This window comes from Nerophis lumbriciformis, linkage group LG20 (genome assembly GCF_033978685.3).
Source record: "Nerophis lumbriciformis linkage group LG20, RoL_Nlum_v2.1, whole genome shotgun sequence".
NCBI lineage: Eukaryota > Metazoa > Chordata > Actinopteri > Syngnathiformes > Syngnathidae > Nerophis > Nerophis lumbriciformis.
In genome coordinates this window covers 39,138,642-39,156,859 of record NC_084567.2, presented here as the reverse complement: position 1 = coordinate 39,156,859, position 18,218 = coordinate 39,138,642, and the positions used below count along the sequence as shown (strand labels likewise).

The 18,218-nt window shown below is 39.1% G+C and overlaps 1 protein-coding gene across 1 annotated transcript in view; it reads left to right on the top strand.

Annotated features, from left to right (window-relative positions):
• LOC133619682 (serine/threonine-protein phosphatase 2A 55 kDa regulatory subunit B alpha isoform) overlaps nt 1–17,292 on the top strand; it is a 44,535-nt gene extending 27,243 nt beyond the window's left edge. Inside the window, exons 7-10 of the mRNA XM_061980893.2 lie at nt 3,777–3,941; nt 7,214–7,383; nt 7,653–7,744; nt 16,194–17,292. Of these exons, the coding sequence (XP_061836877.1) occupies nt 3,777–3,941; nt 7,214–7,383; nt 7,653–7,744; nt 16,194–16,473 (707 nt within the window). The 3' untranslated portion in view covers nt 16,474–17,292. The remainder of the gene's footprint in view (nt 1–3,776; nt 3,942–7,213; nt 7,384–7,652; nt 7,745–16,193) is intronic.
• The last annotated feature ends 926 nt before the right edge of the window (nt 17,293–18,218 follow it).

Sequence of the window (18,218 nt, the reverse complement as noted above, 5' to 3'; positions counted from 1 at the left end):
TGTCATTAAATAGTTGTCCAACTTTTGTTTCAGAAATGAAAATAGAAAAAATGGCCCGGAATTTGTTTTTGGTTTGCGTTTCAGGTTTGGAAATAGAATGTACAGAAGGTACCGTATTTTTCGGAGTATAAGTCGCTCCGACTGAAAATGCATAATAAAGAAGGGAAAAAAACATATATAAGTCACACTGGAGTATAAATCGCATTTTTTGGGGAAATTTATTTGATAAAAGCCAACACCAAGAATAGACATTTGAAAGGCAATTTAAAATAAATAAAGAATAGTGAACAACAGGCTGAATAAGTGTACGTTATATGAGGCATAAATAACCAACTGAGAACGTGCCTGGTATGTTAACGTAACATATTATGATATAGAACATGCTATAAGTTTACCAAACAATCTGTCACTCCTAATCGCTAAATCCCATGAAATCTTATACGTCTAGTCTCTTACGTGAATGAGCTAAATAATATTTAATATTTTACGCTAATGTGTTAATTTCACACTTAAGTCGCTCCTGAGTATAAGTCGCACCCCCAAACTATGAAAAAAACTGCGATTTATAGTCTGAAAAATACAGTACATGGACCGAATTCTCTTGTCCTTCAAGTGATTTGACTCTTTGTGAGGCGAGGCGGCGCCGCAGCTCTTAGGGTCAGCATATGTTCCATGTACCCTCCGTTCATTCTATTTCCAATTCTGAAACGCAAATCAAAAAACAAAGTTAGGGCCGTTTTTCGATTTTTACTATAAATGGCAGATTTGAAAACAAACAAAAAAGGGTTTATTTTCATAAAAATATCGCCATAAAATTTGGTTTTGTGCTGTTTTCCTTTCATGGATTTTTATTTTTCCAGATAAACACAAAAATCCAATTCATGTTTATCCAAAATGCAAAAATGCGTGGTGACAAATTGAACCGAAAGCAGTATTTGAGCTTTTCCTTTGCGTTTAGCATGTTTTTAGCATAACTGTAACACCTTTGTTCAGAAGGAGTCCTATTGTCGTTTAAAAAAAATCTCATAAAATAATTGTCCAACTTTTGTTCCAGAAATAAAAATGGGAAAAAAAGGCCCAAAATTAGTTTTTTTATTTGCATTTGATCATTCAACATCAAATGAACGAGAGGTACACAAACCGCATTGGTTAAAATATTTTAATTTTCTTTTCATAAATGAGAATTGAAAAACAGAAAACTTTTTCTTTTTTTCAATTTCGTTTTAAAATACAAAAGAAAAATTGAATAACAAAGGGTTTTTCTTTTTGCCGTTGAAAAGCAATAACCAAATATAAAATATGGTTTGATTTTCCTTTTATATTTTGTAAAAGAAAAATGATTATCCCCTGTATTCTGTGGTACCCTATCCATAAACTGTGCTTCTGGGGATACCCTTTTTGCAGAACAGACTCCAATATTAACAAAAGAAGCAATGTAATAATTGGAAAAAATTTAATTTGTGCATTGGTTTCTGCGGCTGCGGGCGGTCTTTACTACAAATAAACGCTAGTACTGATAACCGCTTTAAAACTCCCAACGGTAAGTATTACTGCAATAAATTAAAATGATCAATTATCATTAAAAACTGCACTTTGAAATGGACGGACTGGCTAGTGCTAGCTAGCTTAAATTCTAACATGTGACAACAGATACTAAAGTTTTTCCTCATTATGAAACGTCATTCCCCAATCTAAACTTGTACAAACATTACTTTATAAACAACTGAGCTACAGTATTCACACTAAACATAAAGGATGTGCTGTTTTTTGCAGAAACTTATTGATAAACTCCACAGTGTCAAGTTGAAACAGACAAACTCTGTTCAACAAGAAGTGAAACAATTGATCACCTTTATACAATTTACAAATAAAATATAAATATATTTAAACACACTAATAAAAATAATATGGCTCCTCTGAAGCCATAACAATCTTTATTAATGTTTTCTCTGCCAAGAAAGTATATTGTCTATTTATTTTAGTTATTCAAAAAACAACTTGGTTAAAATATTTTAGTGTGTATGAGTACTTTTTGAGGACATTCAACAATACCACAATAATGATAACTGTGATCATTTTGGTCAACATTACTTTATTTAGGCATTTTGTTTATTGCTTTGGTTGTGTATGTTTGAGGGTCCCTCATCCCCCCTTAACAGAGACAGAACCTTTTTTATTAAGGCCCGCATGGCCCATTGTATAAGGACTCCCAAAGGGAGTCCTTATACAATGGGACATAAGGACCTATTGAATTTCTATGGTTTTATTATTATTATTATACCGGCCGCCTCTTTGAGCTGCAATTTGACCCACTTAACATGCTTCAAAACTCACCATATTTGACGCACACGTCAGGACCTGCGAAAATTGCTTTTTGATAAAAAAAAACCGAACAGCAAAACTCAAAATTGCGCTCTAGCGCCCCCTAGAAAAAAAAAAAAACTAGACTGCCTGTAACTCCCACTAGGAAGGTCGGAGAGACATGAAACAAAAACCTCTATGTAGGTCTGACTTACACCTACCTTTCATAATTGTATATCTTTGGGCAAAAATCAACAGGAAGTTGGCAATTCCCCCTTCAAGACAAAAAAGTACTAAAAACAGTCACTGTTGCCTCTTTGAGCTGTAATTTGACCCCCTTAACATGCTTCAAAACTCACCAAACTGAACACACACATCAGGACTGGCAAATATTGCGATCTAATAAAAAAACCTAACCCCAAATTTAAAAATTGCGCTCTACAGCAATTTTTGAATAAAACGGAGAAAAAACTGCTCCTCTGAAGATAAAAATGACAAAACTGCCTGTAACTCCCACTGGGAAGGTCGGAGAGACATGAAACAAAAACTTTTCCTTAGTCTCACTTAGACCTACATTTCATAAATTGACAACCCCCAGCAAAAATCAACAGGAAGTTTGCTATTCCCCCTTCAAAACAATTTCTTTGTAAAAACCGGTCACCTTCCTTCAAAATCTATCTCCTCTGAGCGCGTTTGTCGTTTAGGCTTCAAACTAACACAGGAGAGAGATTGAACCCTTGTGTATAAAAGTATAGAACAGCTTTTTAATACCTGCTCCGGTTTTGATTTTATGACCCTTCAAAGACCCGCTGCACTGATGCTGCTGCGCTGCTGTTTTTTTAAGATGGCTGCTCAAAAGCAGGAAGCACCAACATGCCCACACAATGCAGACAAGGTAGGTACACTAGACAAAAGTCTTGGGACACTTCAGACTAAAAGTAGACAAAAGTATTGGGACACTTAGGACTAGCACCTGCCAAATACGCGGGCCCGACCAATGCTGCTTGCAGCTTTAATTTATTTTGTTTTTTATTCAGACAAAGTATATTTTATTTGTACTATTTGTTTGTTTTATCTAACTTGGTATTTAAAAGTTTACATTTCAATTACAATGTTAAAATATACGAAAAATACAAGTTAATTGCATTCGAATTCTATATGGAATATACTTCCATTATTATTATTATGTATTGTCATTACATCAGTGGTTAATTTGGTCTCAACAAAATGATGGCAATAATGTTTATTGGCAATTATTTGAAAGTGAATATATCGAGCAAAATTTGTTATCGACCCATGCATAGGAGAGGGCTTAGATGCAACTATGCATATAACAATGTTTGGATAAGAAATACCTGTGGCCAAGTGTAGGGATCTTGGACTTTAAAAAGTTGGTTCCCACTGATACACACAAACTTTGTGCATTTGCCAAGTGGATCTGTAGAAAGTATTCCTCCCTAATGCAGCGCTATCAGATATTGTTGACATTAAACCCGCCAACATGGAGGAGCTAACGGAAGTGATCACTGCAGCTGAGTTCCATCCGCATCAGTGCAACACCTTTGTCTACAGCAGCAGCAAAGGAACTATTCGCCTGTGTGACATGAGGATCTCTGCGCTATGTGACAAGCACTCCAAACGTGAGTAACTCTGCCCATGTACCTCCCCATTAAGATGTCCTAACTCCACAACACAAGAGGTATAGTGTGAAAAGTGTTACTTTCTTGTAAAATGGCACAATCATGTACCGTGTTTTCCGGACTATAAGGCACACTTAAATTCCTTTTTTTCTTCCTCAAAACTCGACAGTGTGCCTTATAACCCGGTGGGCCTAATGTACGGAATAACTCTGGTTTTGCTTACCAACCTCGAAGCTATTTTATTTGGTAAATGGTGTAATAATAAGTTGAGTTTGAGTTTATTTCGAACATGCAAGTATACAACATGATACATCACAATCTCCAGTTTCTCTTTTCAACATGTTCGAAAAGGAGTAGGAAGAAGCAGAGCTTATTTAATCCTACCCCTTTTCTTTTACATAACAGTTGCTAAAACTTTTGTTCACTTCCTGTTCTCAATTTATTCACAATATACTCCATAAGTAATCACAATAAAATAAGTAAATAAATGATAATTGGTGAAGTAAGTTACATTTCATATGTTGAGATAAGTAAGATTATTTTGTGAGTGAAAGAATGGATGAGTTAAATAAATTCAGAATGTTTATCATGGTTCTTCTTCTTTGTACTTTGTAAACACTTTAAGTTTGAAGAGTTTCTTGAAGTGGATCATATTAGTACATTGTTTGATTGCTTTGCTTAATCCATTCCATAATTTAATTCCACATACTGATATACTGAATAAGTGTGACCAGTAGTAACAAGTAAACAACTCAAACATTTTTATATGTTTCATTGAAAATATAGAACATTACACACGGCGCTCAAAAATCTATCAAAATGTTTTATTACGACTTTGGTAAGCTATGAAGCCGCACCGCTTGATGGATTGTACTGTGCTTCAACATGCGAGTATTATTATGGTGTCTATAAGGTAAGACATTATCTGGTGATTTGTTTCGCAATATTATGCAAATCAACTTTTCTTACCTTCTGGTACCTGCTGATCTGTATTTGGGATCTGCATAAATCCTGAAAAATTGCGCGCTTCCGCCTTTGTCGTCCGTGGCCGACCCCGGAGTCGATAAGCTTCTTCTTTTTCTTTATCTTCTTGTTATGGGACATTCATCCTCCACTGTTGCCATTTCTACTATAAAGTAGTGTAAAGTTCTTACTTATGTCTTTCAGTAAACTCGCCACGAAAGCGCTAAAACATACCGGTGTAGTGAGTTTACATTATTAACCCAAATAACTTTCATTATTAGAGAGTTCCGGTCGGACGGTTTTTCATTGGACACATTTCCGGTGTTTTTTCCGAATGAGGAGATGCTGCTCCGTTATTGATTTGAGTAAAGTCTGAATGTCATTAATAAGTTAGCTCCATCTTTTGACACTTCTTCCACTCCCGTCCTTGCACGCTACACCGCTACAACAAAGATGACGGGGAGACGCTGCCAAAGGCATACCTGCCAACTACTCCGGTTTTCCCGTAATTAGTACGGTTTTCATCAACCTATTCCGGGTTACGGTTGCAGTGATAAAGAATACGGTTTTTCATTAATTAAAAATGTTTTTATTTTTTTTAAGTTTTATTCACGAAATCGCGTAACAACAATGACATTCGACCTGCTTCCCGTAACTTCCTATCGAGCCATTCCGCGAGGCTATTTACAGCACCGCTGCCAAGCACGAGGCACCTGTTGTCATTGTTTCCAAACGAGCGAACGATCATGGAATCAGCCGTAGAAAAATCGCATACGAGTCTTAAACCGAAAAGAAAACTGCAGTCATTCCGTGAAGAATATTCAAAAGCCTATCCGGGAATAATTATCCGTTCCAAAAAGGGTGAAAACTATGCGAATTGCACCTTGTGCAGACAAGATTTTTCGATCGGACACGGAGGAATTAGCGATGTAAAAGACCACGTTGGGACAAAAAAACACAAGTCTAATGCCGTTGCTAGCGATACAAGTGGAAAACTTTCAACGTTTTTCGGATTTTAGCCACAAAAAGGTAATGACACCAATGTTATCTATTGGAATTGTTTAGTACTGTTATACTGTTAAAAGTGTTTATACTATTTATGCTTTCAAGTCCAAGTTGAAGAAATCTTGTTAAATGTTGACAGCATAACTACCAAAATACAGAAGTATGTCCTTAATATTTTTGCAGTGCTATTTCTGTTGAAAAGTTAAAATGATTACATTAGAGATGTGATGTGCCACTTTTCAAGTGTCTGATGGCTTAAATTAATTTTCATTAATTTTTCATATTTTGAATTCTTTTGAAAGGCTTACAAAAAAACTACATTTGAATTGTAATTCCATGCTATTGACAGGACTATTAATTTTAATGAAGTTAGCTTACCATGTTTACAGTATGATAATTGTGATAGAAATGTGAATTTTAGGCACAGAATATTTTTTACAATTGAACAAGGCAGTAGATTATACAAGCTTGGACAGAAAGTTGATAATGACACCAATTTTTTTTTTAAATGGAATTGTTTAGTACTGTTTTACCATTTGTTTACTGTAAAAAGTGTTTATACTGTTTATACTTTCAATTAACAAATTGAAGTCTTGTGAAAGGTTGACAGGATAACTGGCATTAACTGTCAAAATAATTTCAAACTATTGAAGTTAGCTTACAGAATAAACATGTCAATCAACCCATATGATTTTTGCTGTAATATTTTTGTTTTGAAAAGTCACTGTGACTGATAGAAAAGTGATGGTTTTAGCAACATTTTAACCTGTCTGAATGCTAATAATCATTTTGCGTCGGGGGGCGAAGCCTGAAACCCCCACCAGGACTTTGTCCTGGACCTACCGGGGCCTGCGGCCCCTGGACCCTGGCTACTAGGTTTTTCTGATTTCAAAAGTTGGCAGGTATGCAAAGGTGAGCCACGTAAATAAGACCGCCCACAAAACGGCGCATCCTGAAGCGACTGCCAGAAAGTTGAGATTATCTGTTAAACATCTATGCAACATTTTGACCAAAGAACCACCATTACATGTTATGTAGACCACAAAGAAGTCTTTTACGTTTAGAAAAAAATCATAATAATATGACTCCTTTAATGCGCCTTATACTGTATATAAAAAAAGATCAAAAATAGACCATTCATTGGCAGTGCGCCTTATAATCCGGCGCGCCCTATAGTCCGGAAAATACGGTAACCGATTCTCTCCTATTCACACACAGCAATTACCTTTTTGATGTCTAAACATTTCAGTTAATGCAAGAATTTCTTCTTTAACTTTACGTTTTCATCATTTCCCTTTGACCAGTGTTTGAAGAGCCAGAAGATCCAAGTAATCGCTCTTTCTTCTCTGAGATTATATCTTCAATCTCAGACGTTAAATTCAGCCACAATGGACGCTACATGATGACCAGGGACTATTTGTCTGTAAAGATTTGGGACTTGAACATGGAGAACAGGCCAGTGGAAACTTATCAGGTGTGTTCTTTCATTGTTATATTTGCTAGATTGCCTCTAAAAGACTTGCATTTGATGACACAATGTATTTGTTTGGTATGATATTATAATGGTTGTCTAACATGGTATTCTAAGGGTAATACGAATTTCAGAAACCACCTGATGTCTACAGTTATTGTAGTTTAAAAGTATGACCACTAGGGGGCCCTCAAACATTTAATTTGAAAATGAAAATACTCTGGATTTTTGATGTTTTTCCAGTCTCTAACTGCTCTTCCATTTCTGTTCAGGTCCACGAGCACCTGAGGAGCAAGCTTTGCTCGCTGTATGAGAACGATTGCATCTTTGACAAGTTCGAATGTTGCTGGAACGGCAATGACAGGTGATAAAATGACAGCCCTCAAAAGACCTATCAGTGATAACACTGACATTTTGACATTAGGCTTGTGAAATTTAAATTTGGCTGAATAGACTTTTTTAAAGTATTCTTTTCATATTTAATTGTATGTATTTTTCAGACATTTGTATTTATTCAATTACACATCAATATTGATCCAACACACTGTAATAAACCCTTAACAAGACATTGTTCCTGAACTAGGCAGAGGGAGACTATTACCTGTGTGTGATGAGTGCTTTGAGTACTTCTAATTTCAATGCATTTTCTTTATTTCATGACTATTTACATTGTAGATTATCACTGAAGGCATCAAAACTATGACACCATTCTCTCGATGAGCTTCAAGCACACCTGTGAAGTGAAAACCGTTTCAGGTGACGACCTCTTGAAGCTCATCGAGAGAATGCCAAGAGTGTGCAAAGCAGTAATCAGAGCAAAGGGTGGCTATTTTGAAGAAATTAGAATATAAAACATGTTTTCAGTTCTTTCACCTTGTTTTGTTAAGTACATAAATCCACATGTGTTCATTCATAGTTTTGATGTCTTCAGTGACAATCTACTATGTAAATAGTCATGAAAATAAAGAAAACGCATTGAATGAGAAGGTGTGTTCTAACGTTTGGCCTGTACTGTATATGTATACATGTGTATGTACATATGCAGTGTTTCCCCTAGAAAATGTGTTGGTTAAGGTGGTGTCTCTCCAGGGGCAGGGGGCGACGGCCGGGACAGGCGGACGGACGGGGAAGGGGGTGGGTGGGTGTAAGGAACAGTGTAACTCGGCCTGTTGCCGTCACGTTTCCACCTCATCGCTGCCACCACAGCCTGGGGGGCAATAGACTGCAGATTGTGGTGAAGTAGGCCGGCTTCGTAGCATGAAGAAGCCTACAATTTTTGGTTGTGTTTTCCGCTCCATTTGCTGAATGGCGATATACAATATATCTCGATATTTTTTCCGTAAAGTAAAAACAAAACAGTCATACTTACCTACAGTCCTATTTACCTGAGATACTAAGTATGTCATTATTATGACTTAGTAAGTCAATATTTTGACTTAGTAATATATCAAGACAAAATAATGACTTAGTAAGTCAAAATCAATCAATCAATCAATCAATCAATCTTTATTTATATAGCCCTAAATCACAAGTGTCTCAAAGGGCTGCACAAGCCACAACGACATCCTCGGTACAAAGCCCACATACGGGCAAGGAAAAACTCACCCCAGTGGGACGTCGATGTGAATGACTATGAGAAACCTTGGAGAGGACCGCATATGTGGGTAACCCCCCCCTCATTTGACTTACTAAGTCAAATGTATGACTTACTGTAACTAAGCGTTTGCAATAAGCGTTTGAAAAAAAGAGTTAAAAGTGGGGCCCCATGCTGACATATGCTCAACTCATCATGCTTAATTTATTACAGCATTTGGGAAGCCTGTAGTTGATTTTCATGATGTAAATGTTATATTTTTATCAACATGTGATGGCAGGGACCCTGCCATTCAAAACTAGGCTGCTACATTACTAATGATTAATGTAACTATAGCTGAAAAAAAAGAGTACAATAGCAATAGGAGAGACTATTCATCCCTGAACACCATGGAGTTCATGTAGGCTTTATGATGCAGTTACATTATTATATAAACTATCAGCTTCAGGAAACTCTTCATTTAACATAATGTCATTTTTTTGCTGCTTCAACACAGCTCAATCAACACAGAAAAAGGTCAAGTGAAATAACTTAGTTGTTAACTGTAGGTCAATAATGCTTGTCCTTCTCTCAGACAGACAGGGCTTTCCTGTCCGTTTCATGTGGGGCGCACGCACACACACACACACACCGCACAGTGAGCTAACGTTACGCTAAAAGCTAATTAGCCTTCACTTCAAGGACTGCGAGCAAGCTGAGCTGCCACTTATGTTTCGAGAACATCAACGGGCTCATAGTGAGGCTACTAGTAGTTGAGTTGGAGAGGACTGCGAGGTGTTTATTATAATTTGGGGGGAGTCCGCTGCCTTATGCTTACCTGCTAAACACCTTTCTGCTCACCCCACCGTGAGCACTGACTTCATGCGCTCTGAATACGCACTGCTGATTGGCTGTTACCGCTCTGCGTGTAACCAATCAGATGGTTCTGTGGGTGGGACAATGCTGGGGTGCACCAGCAGCACAGCAGAGAGATGTCCTGACCGGGCTTGTTAAGACGTTAGTTTAGGCGGTGGCTCTTTGTTGTTAAGGCGGCCGCCTTAAAAACAAAGCGCTGCGGGAAACCCTGATATGTATATATTTATATATATATATACTGTATATATATATATATATATATATATATGTCTTAATAAGGTTATCCAAAAAATAGTGCTCGATACCGTAGTAGAGCGCAATATATGTATGTGTGGGGAAAAAAATCACAAGACTACTTCATCTCTGCAGGCCTGTTTCATGAGGGGTTCCCTCAATCATCAGGAGATTTTTAAATCTTAGGGCTGTCAATCATTTAGGTTTTCAACTTGTTTTCTGTACATAGTTTTGTCGTTTTCACGAATGGTGACATCCGCAGATTTGTTGATCTGGTCCCCCTTGTATCTTGATACTCGTGTCATGTGTTAGCAGCATAATCAGCAGTACACAGCCTTGAGGGGGGCAGATGTTTTTCTCTACCCAGACAAACTGCACGTATTCTGTCAGGAAACAAATGTAGCAGTGTTCAGGCCAAGTAGAAGTTTCTCTCTCTTAGTCTCTGGGGGATGCGGTTCGGACAATAAGCAAACTGGAGCGGGTTGAATAACTCAGGGAGTCCAACTGTGATGTTTGGTTTGACAAGCCATTCAAAACACTTGATCGCAATTAGTGTCATTCAGGCAGGATACAACTGATCTCTTTGCCACTGGAACTATGATGGACGTTTTGAAGCATCTGGAGATGATGGCATGTCTGAGGGAGATGTCACATTAGGGATTTCAGTCATAACATCTGCCAGCTCGCCAGTGCAGACTTTGCTGTAAGGGTTAATCCTGTCTGGGGTCCTCCCGAGTGTCAGCTGCATCTATGGTGAAAGCTGGTCCAACAAGACTAGTTCCCGTCTGGTTTGATGCTTCAAATCTTTCAAAGAAATTGTTTAGCCTGTCCAGAAAAGAAATGTTGTCTTCGTTTACCCGCTGCCTGGACTTGTAATCCGTCCTTGCCACATTTGTCTGGTGTTGCTATGTCACAGAGGTGAGCCTGCATTTTCTTTGCATATGTGCGTTTTGCTGCCTTGATCCCTTCAGAGAGTGTCGACCTAGCTCAGCAGTCTCGTCCCCTGCCCCGAAATCTGCATTTTGGACTGTCAGCAGTGAGTGTTTCTCTGTGGTTATCCAAGGTTTATGGTTGCCACGCGCAGCAAATATCTTTATCTCGGTGACATCTTCTGTGCACTGAGCAATGTAGCTAGTTACTGCCTCAGCATACTCCTCAATGTTTGTGATCTTCCTATATGGTTGCTGTTTTGAAAACCTCCCTGTCGGTGTGCCTTAAGCAGTCCTGAAGTGGCTTGATCCTGATTAGTTTTTTTCCACTGGCCTGATGTGGTCCGTATACTGACACCAGCATAACAGAAGGGTGATCAGAACAGCCGAGATAGGAGCGCGAGGTCTGGTGAGTTAGTATACACCAGGGTTGCCCACACTTTTTCTGCAGGAGAGTTACTTTTCAATTGACCAAGTCGAGGGAATCTACATCATTCATATTTATAATTTATATTTATTTATTAATGAACTAGAGGTTTTTGTTAACAAGTTAAAGGTGTTTAATGATAATACTAGCATGTTTAACACTTATAGATTCCTTTCTTTCATGAAGACAAGAATATAAGTTGGTGTATTACCTGATTCTGATGACTTGCATTGATTGGAATCAGACAGTAGTGATGATAAAGTCCACATTTTCAAATGAGAAGAAAAATTAAAGCTGCAAGCAGCATTGGTCGGGCCCGCGTATTTGGCAGGTGCTAGTCCTAAGTGTCCCAATACTTTTGTCTACTTTTAGTCTGAAGTGTCCCAAGACTTTTGTCTAGTGTACCTACCTTGTCTGCATTGTGTGGGCACGTTGGTGCTTCCTGCTTTTAAGCAGCCATCTTAAAAAAACAGCAGCGCAGCAGCATCAGCGCAGCGGGTTTTGAAGGTTCATAAAATCAAAACCGGAGCAGGTATTAAAACGCTGTTCTGTTATTTTGTACACAAGGGTTTAATCTCTCTCCTGTGTTAGTTTGAAGCCGAAACGACAAACGCGCTCAGAGGAGATAGTTTTTGAAGGAAGGTGACCGGTTTTTACAAAAAATTTGTTTTGAAGGGGGAATAGCAAACTTTCTGTTGATTTTTGCTGGGGGTTGTCAATTTATGAAATGTAGGTCTAAGTGAGACCTACATAGAGGTTTTTGTTTCATGTCTCTCCGACCTTCCCAGGGAGAGTTACAGGCAGTTTTGTCAGTTTTTTCATCCGAGGAGCACTTTTTTGTGCGTTTCATAAAAAAAATTGCGCTAGAGCACAATTTTGAGATTTGGGGTTAGGTTTTTTTATTAGATCACAATTTTTGCCAGTCCTGATGTGTGCGTTCAGTTTGGTGAGTTTTAAAGCATGTTAAGGGGGTCAAATAACAGCTCAAAGAGGCAAAAGTGACTGTTTTTAGTACTTTTTTGTCTTGAAGGGGGAATTGCCAACTTCCTGTTGATTTTTGCCCAAGAATATACTATTATGAAATGTAGGTCTAAGTCACACCTACATAAAGGTTTTTGTTTCATGTCTCTCCGACCTTCCTAGTGGGAGTTACAGGCAGTCTAGTTTTTTTTTTTCGTAGGGGGCGCTAGAGCGCAATTTTGAGTTTTGTGGTTCGTTTTTTTAAAAAAAAGGCAATTTTCGCAGGTCCTGATGTGTGGGTCAAATATGGTGAGTTTTGAAGCATGTTAAGTGGGTCAAATTACAGTTTAAAGTGGCGGCGGAAGAATAAAGAATAATAAAACCTTACAAATTCAATAGGTCCTTATGTCCCATTGTATAAGGACTCCCTTTGGGAGTCCTTATACAATGGGACATGCGGGCACTAATAAAAAGTCCTCCTTTCTGTCCAATACCACATGAAAGTGCTTGCTTTTTGCCATCTTATTTGTTCAGTTTTTATACTCCTTATTATACACTTCACAAGAAATACATTGGTGGCAAACTCCATAGCTTGCTAGCTTGTGCCCGCCAGCTTTTTGAGACTCTTATTCTGTTAGCGCAGGCAGGATGAAGCAGCGCTTTTATTGTGACGGTTGGAACTGTGCAGTCGGTCTTTAGAGTTTTGACGGCAGGTACGGCGCAAGGGTCTGTTGAAATAAAAAGTGTTTCTCACCTTCCTGTCGGTCATTGTTTCTTAATAATGATCTGGCAGCAGCAAGCGTCTTCTCACAAGACCCTCGGGTGCCGTGAATGTCAATCAAGTGACGTCTTGGTGAAGCTTGATGATCGCTCATTTTTAGGTCTATTTTTTTTAATGCCTGGCTGGCGATGGACTGACACACCCTCCGCCATCCACCGGTAGTTTGCGATCGACGTAATGTGCACCCCTGGTATACACCAAGTCCAACATGTTTCTGCCCTATGGTTTTAAAGTTCACTATTTGTTTAAACTTGGGCAACACAGTTTTTTAAGTTAACTTTACAGACTTCATTATATCTCCCTGCATGCAGCGGTGTGACATGAAAGTGAAAATGAACATCATAAAAAGCTCAGAGGATAAACCAGCCACCAATACGAGTCGTGAATTTGTCACCTACCGTATTTTTTGGACTATAAGTCGCAGTTTTTTTCATAGTTTGGCCGGGGGTGCGACTTATGTGTGAAATTATTAACACATTACCGTAAACTATCAAATAATATTATTTATCTCATAAGAGATAGGTAAGAGACTAGACGTATAAGATTTCATGGGATTTAGCGATCAGGAGTGACAGCACGGTGGCAGAGGGGTTAGTGCGTCTGCCTCACAATACGAAGGTCCTGAGTAGTCTTGGGTTCAATCCCGGGCTCGGGATCTTTCTGTGTGGAGTTTGCATGTTCTCCCCGTGACTGCGTGGGTTCCCTCCGGGTACTCCGGCTTCCTCCCACTTCCAAAGACATGCACCTGGGGATAGGTTGATTGGAAAAACTAAATTGGCCCTAGTGTGTGAATGTGAGTGTGAATGTTGTCTGTCTATCTGTGTTGGCCCTGCGATGAGGTGGCGACTTGTCCAGGGTGTACCCCGCCTTCCGCCCGATTGTAGCTGAGATAGGCTCCAGCGACCCCGAAGGGAATAAGCGGTAGAAAATGGATGGATGGATGGATGGAGTGACAGATTGTTTGGTAAACGTATAGCATGTTCTATATGTTATAGTTATTTGAATGACTCTTACCATAATATGTTACGTTAACATACCAGTTGGTTATTTATGCCTCATATAACGTACACTTATTCAGCCTGTTGTTCACTATTCTTTATTTATTTTAAATTGCCTTTCAAATGTCTATTCTTGGTGTTGGCTTTTATCAAATACATTTCCCCAAAAAATGCGACTTATACTCCATTGCGACTTATACAGTATATGTTTTTTTCCTTCTTTATTATGCATTTTCGGCCGGTGCGACTTATACTCCGGAGCGACCTATACTCCGAAAAATACGGTATTTCTTGAGTATTGCGATTAATCGTTATTAAAAGGAAAATGTATTACTTTTCATGAAAGCTAGAGTGGTCATTGATTTGTGCCATTATAAGACCTGCTAAGAGAAGAGGAGGTCATTATTCCTGACTAGCTAGAGCCTTGGACAATATTTTAAAAAGGTTGGAACACCTGAAACACAACATGGTTTAATTAGCAATTTTTTTCATAGTTAATGTTTTTACTGGCTTCACTGAGCATGTACTGTGATGGCTTAGTGGTTAGAGTGTCCCCCCTGAGATCGTCAGGTTGTGAGTTCAAACCCCGGCCGAGTCATACCAAAGACCAGACTTGGGCAAATTAAGGCCCGGGGGCCACTTGCGGCGCGTTGAGCTTTTCAATCTGGCCCGCCGGACATTCCCAAATAATTTTTTTAGATCTTTAAGATGGAAACTGTAGCTGCCATTATGATGTGCAGTCATGTTTTCTAATTATGGTAATCTAATTAGTTACTATGGTAATCTACGTCACAGCAGCTCAGACGAGGCACCAAGCAGTGTGGGCGGGAAGCGTTTCCACAGACGCGGAAGGAGATTTTCACAACAAAGTTCTAAAGCTTATTGATATATACAATAGAATAGAAAGTACTTTATTGATACCTGGGGGAAATTCAGCAAATATCAGATATATCAGATTGTGGGTGAGTTTATTTTGTATCATATTTCACTGTTTGTTGCATTTTTGTTGCGTTTCACTTGATTGTAAAATATGTCGATCGAAAGGGGGTGTGACATTCATATTTTGTCAATATTCAGTGTTTTATCGTTCATAGAAAAAAAAAAAAAATTCCATTACGTTTTTTTTAAGGCGGTCTGTCATAATGTTTTTAGCATTCAATCAGACATTATTGTGAGGTTTTATATTAGTGTTCCTAAAAATAGATATACCGGCCCTCAGACAAATTTTTTTTCTCTAAATGTGGCCCCTGAGTCAAAATAATTGCCCAGGCCTGCCAAAGACTATACAAAATGAGACCCATTACCTCCCTGCTTGGCACTCAGCATCAAGGGTTGGAATTAGTTAAAGTTAAAGTACCAATGATTGTCACACACACACTAGGTGTGGTGAAATTTGTCCTCTGCATTTGACCCATCCCCTTTGATCACCCCCTGGGAGGTGAGGGGAGCAGTGGGCAGCAGCGGTGCCGCGCCCGGGAATGATTTTTGGTGATTTAACCCCCAATTCCAACCCTTGATGCTGAGTACCAAGCAGGGAGGTAATGGGTCCCATTTGTATAGTCTTTGGTTGGGGGTTAAATCACCAAAATGATTCCTGGGCGCGGCCACTGCTGCTGCCCACTGCTCCCCTCACCTCCCAGGGGGTAAACAAGGGGATGGGTCAAATGCAGAGAACACATTTCACCACACCTAGTGTGTGTGTGTGTGTGTGTGTGTGTGTGTGTGACAATCATTGGTACTTTAACTTAAACTTTAAATTGAGTCTTCATGTACAGTGCAGGCCAAAAGTTTGGACACACCTTTCCGATCAATGCGTTTTCTTTATTTTCATGACTATTTACATTGTAGATTGTCACATCAAAACTATGAATGAACACATGTGGAGTTATGTACTTAACAAAAAAAAAAGTGAAATAACTGAAAACATGTTTTATATTCTAGTTTCTTCAAAATAGCCACCCTTTGACTGTAAGTCATTGTGTTCTGCTGAAAACACTAAAAGTCCCGCCATCTTTTCTCCTTTTCCCCCCACCAGCGTGGCGATGACTGGCTCGTACAACAACTTCTTTCGGATGTTTGACCGGGGCCAGAGGCGCGACGTGACTTTGGAGGCTTCCCGCGAGAACATCAAGCCCATGCAGGTCCTCAAACCCCGCAAAGTGTGCGTGGGCGGCAAGCGCAAGAAGGACGAGATCAGCGTAGACAGTTTGGACTTCAACAAGAAGATCCTTCACACTGCCTGGCATCCCCAGGACAACATCATCGCCGTGGCGACGACCAACAACCTCTACATATTCCAGGATAAAGTCAATTAACAAGTTCAGGGTGAGCTCGCGTGAGATCTGGTGTGGGTGACGTCGTGACGCACCACCTGCCGCCTCGCGGCCTCAGCCAAGGTGAGTCATGGTAATAACGCTGACAACCAGCATCCCCTGTTTGTCACTACTGGGTGAGCGGCCTTTGATCCATACGGAGACAGAGGAAGCCTCGCTTTTTGCCCATCATCAACCTGTCTGTGACAGTGACATCTGCCTTGTTGTTTCAGTGATGTGCCATTTTTTTTTTTGTTTAGTTTTTTTTTTGCAAGTCCACATACCACTCTTGGAGTAATGTGGGTTTAACTGATTATCTTAAATTACAGTACAAATTTATTTTTATAAACTTCCCAAATGGCTCTGTGGAAACTCTTATTAGTGTGTCCCCTCCTTGTCCTGTGCCATAGTAGTTTAATTTTTTTCTAAGAAAAAAATTGCCAGTCTGTCTTTTTTTGTTGTTGCTGTTATTGTATGTGCGTATTTGCCCTTTTATAAGATAATCTGTAATGCTGTCATAGAGTATAATTATTTGGATCTCCTCACATATTTCCATTAAACCTTCGCATACTCACTAGTCACAAAAGTATGCTCACGGTTTTCCTTCCACGCTTGCTGTTCTTTACAGACCGCACCACCTCTGCGGTACAGAGACAAATCTACGTTCAAGTCTGGTTACTGTTTCAGTGACTCAGGTTTTTGGACGGCCAATAATTCTAAACAAGTTTTGTTCTAATTTGCGCTGTCCTGTGTTTAACAACTCTCTAGTGAGTCTATTCAAACATCACAATGGTTTATATTAAAAAGTAAAACTGTCTCCCAGATGTGTTCCGTCCTATTTTGATTAACCTGGATCTTAAGTACTGTTGTCTTCTCATGGTGTATGAAAGTACTTCAATGTATGTATTAGCCAAAAACAGATTACTTTTATTTGAGGCTTTTGGTGACGTCAATGGTTTATTCCGATACAAATACTGTATGTGCTGGAAGATAGTTGAATCACTTTATAAACATCTGATGCCTCTTATCAGTGTGTGCAACTACAGTTCAATTTTAATCTATGACAGTGACTAAAATAAAGGAACAACCTTTTTTTTGCATTCTTGTGATTGTTGGGCTTTCATATTGAGGCATGATTATTACATACCTGCCAACTACTCCGGTTTTCCCGTAATTAGTACGGTTTTCATCAACCTATTCCGGGTTACGGTTGCAGTGATAAAAAATACGGTTTTTCATTAATTAAAAAAAAAAGTTTTTTAAGTTTTATTCACGAAATCGCGTAACAACAATTACAATCGACACTGCTTCCCGTAACTTCCTATCGAGCCATTCTGAATGCCATGTGCGAGGCTATTTATAGCACCGCTGCCGAGCACGAGGCACCAGTTGCCATTGTTTCCAAACGAGCGAACGATCATGAGAAAAATGGCAAACGAGTCTTAAACCGAAAAGAAAACTGCAGTCATTCCGTGAAGAATATTCAAAAGCCTATCCGGGAATAATTATCCGTTCCAAAAAGGGTGAAAACTATGCGAATTGCACCTTGTGCAGACAAGATTTTTCGATCGGACACGGAGGAATTAGCGATGTAAAAGACCACGTTGGAACAAAAAAACACAAGTCTAATAAAAAGTTAAAAAGTTAAAGTACCAATGATTGTCACACACACACTAGGTGTGACGAAATTATTCTCTGCATTTGACCCATCACCCTTGATCACCCCCTGGGAGGTGAGGGGAGCAGTG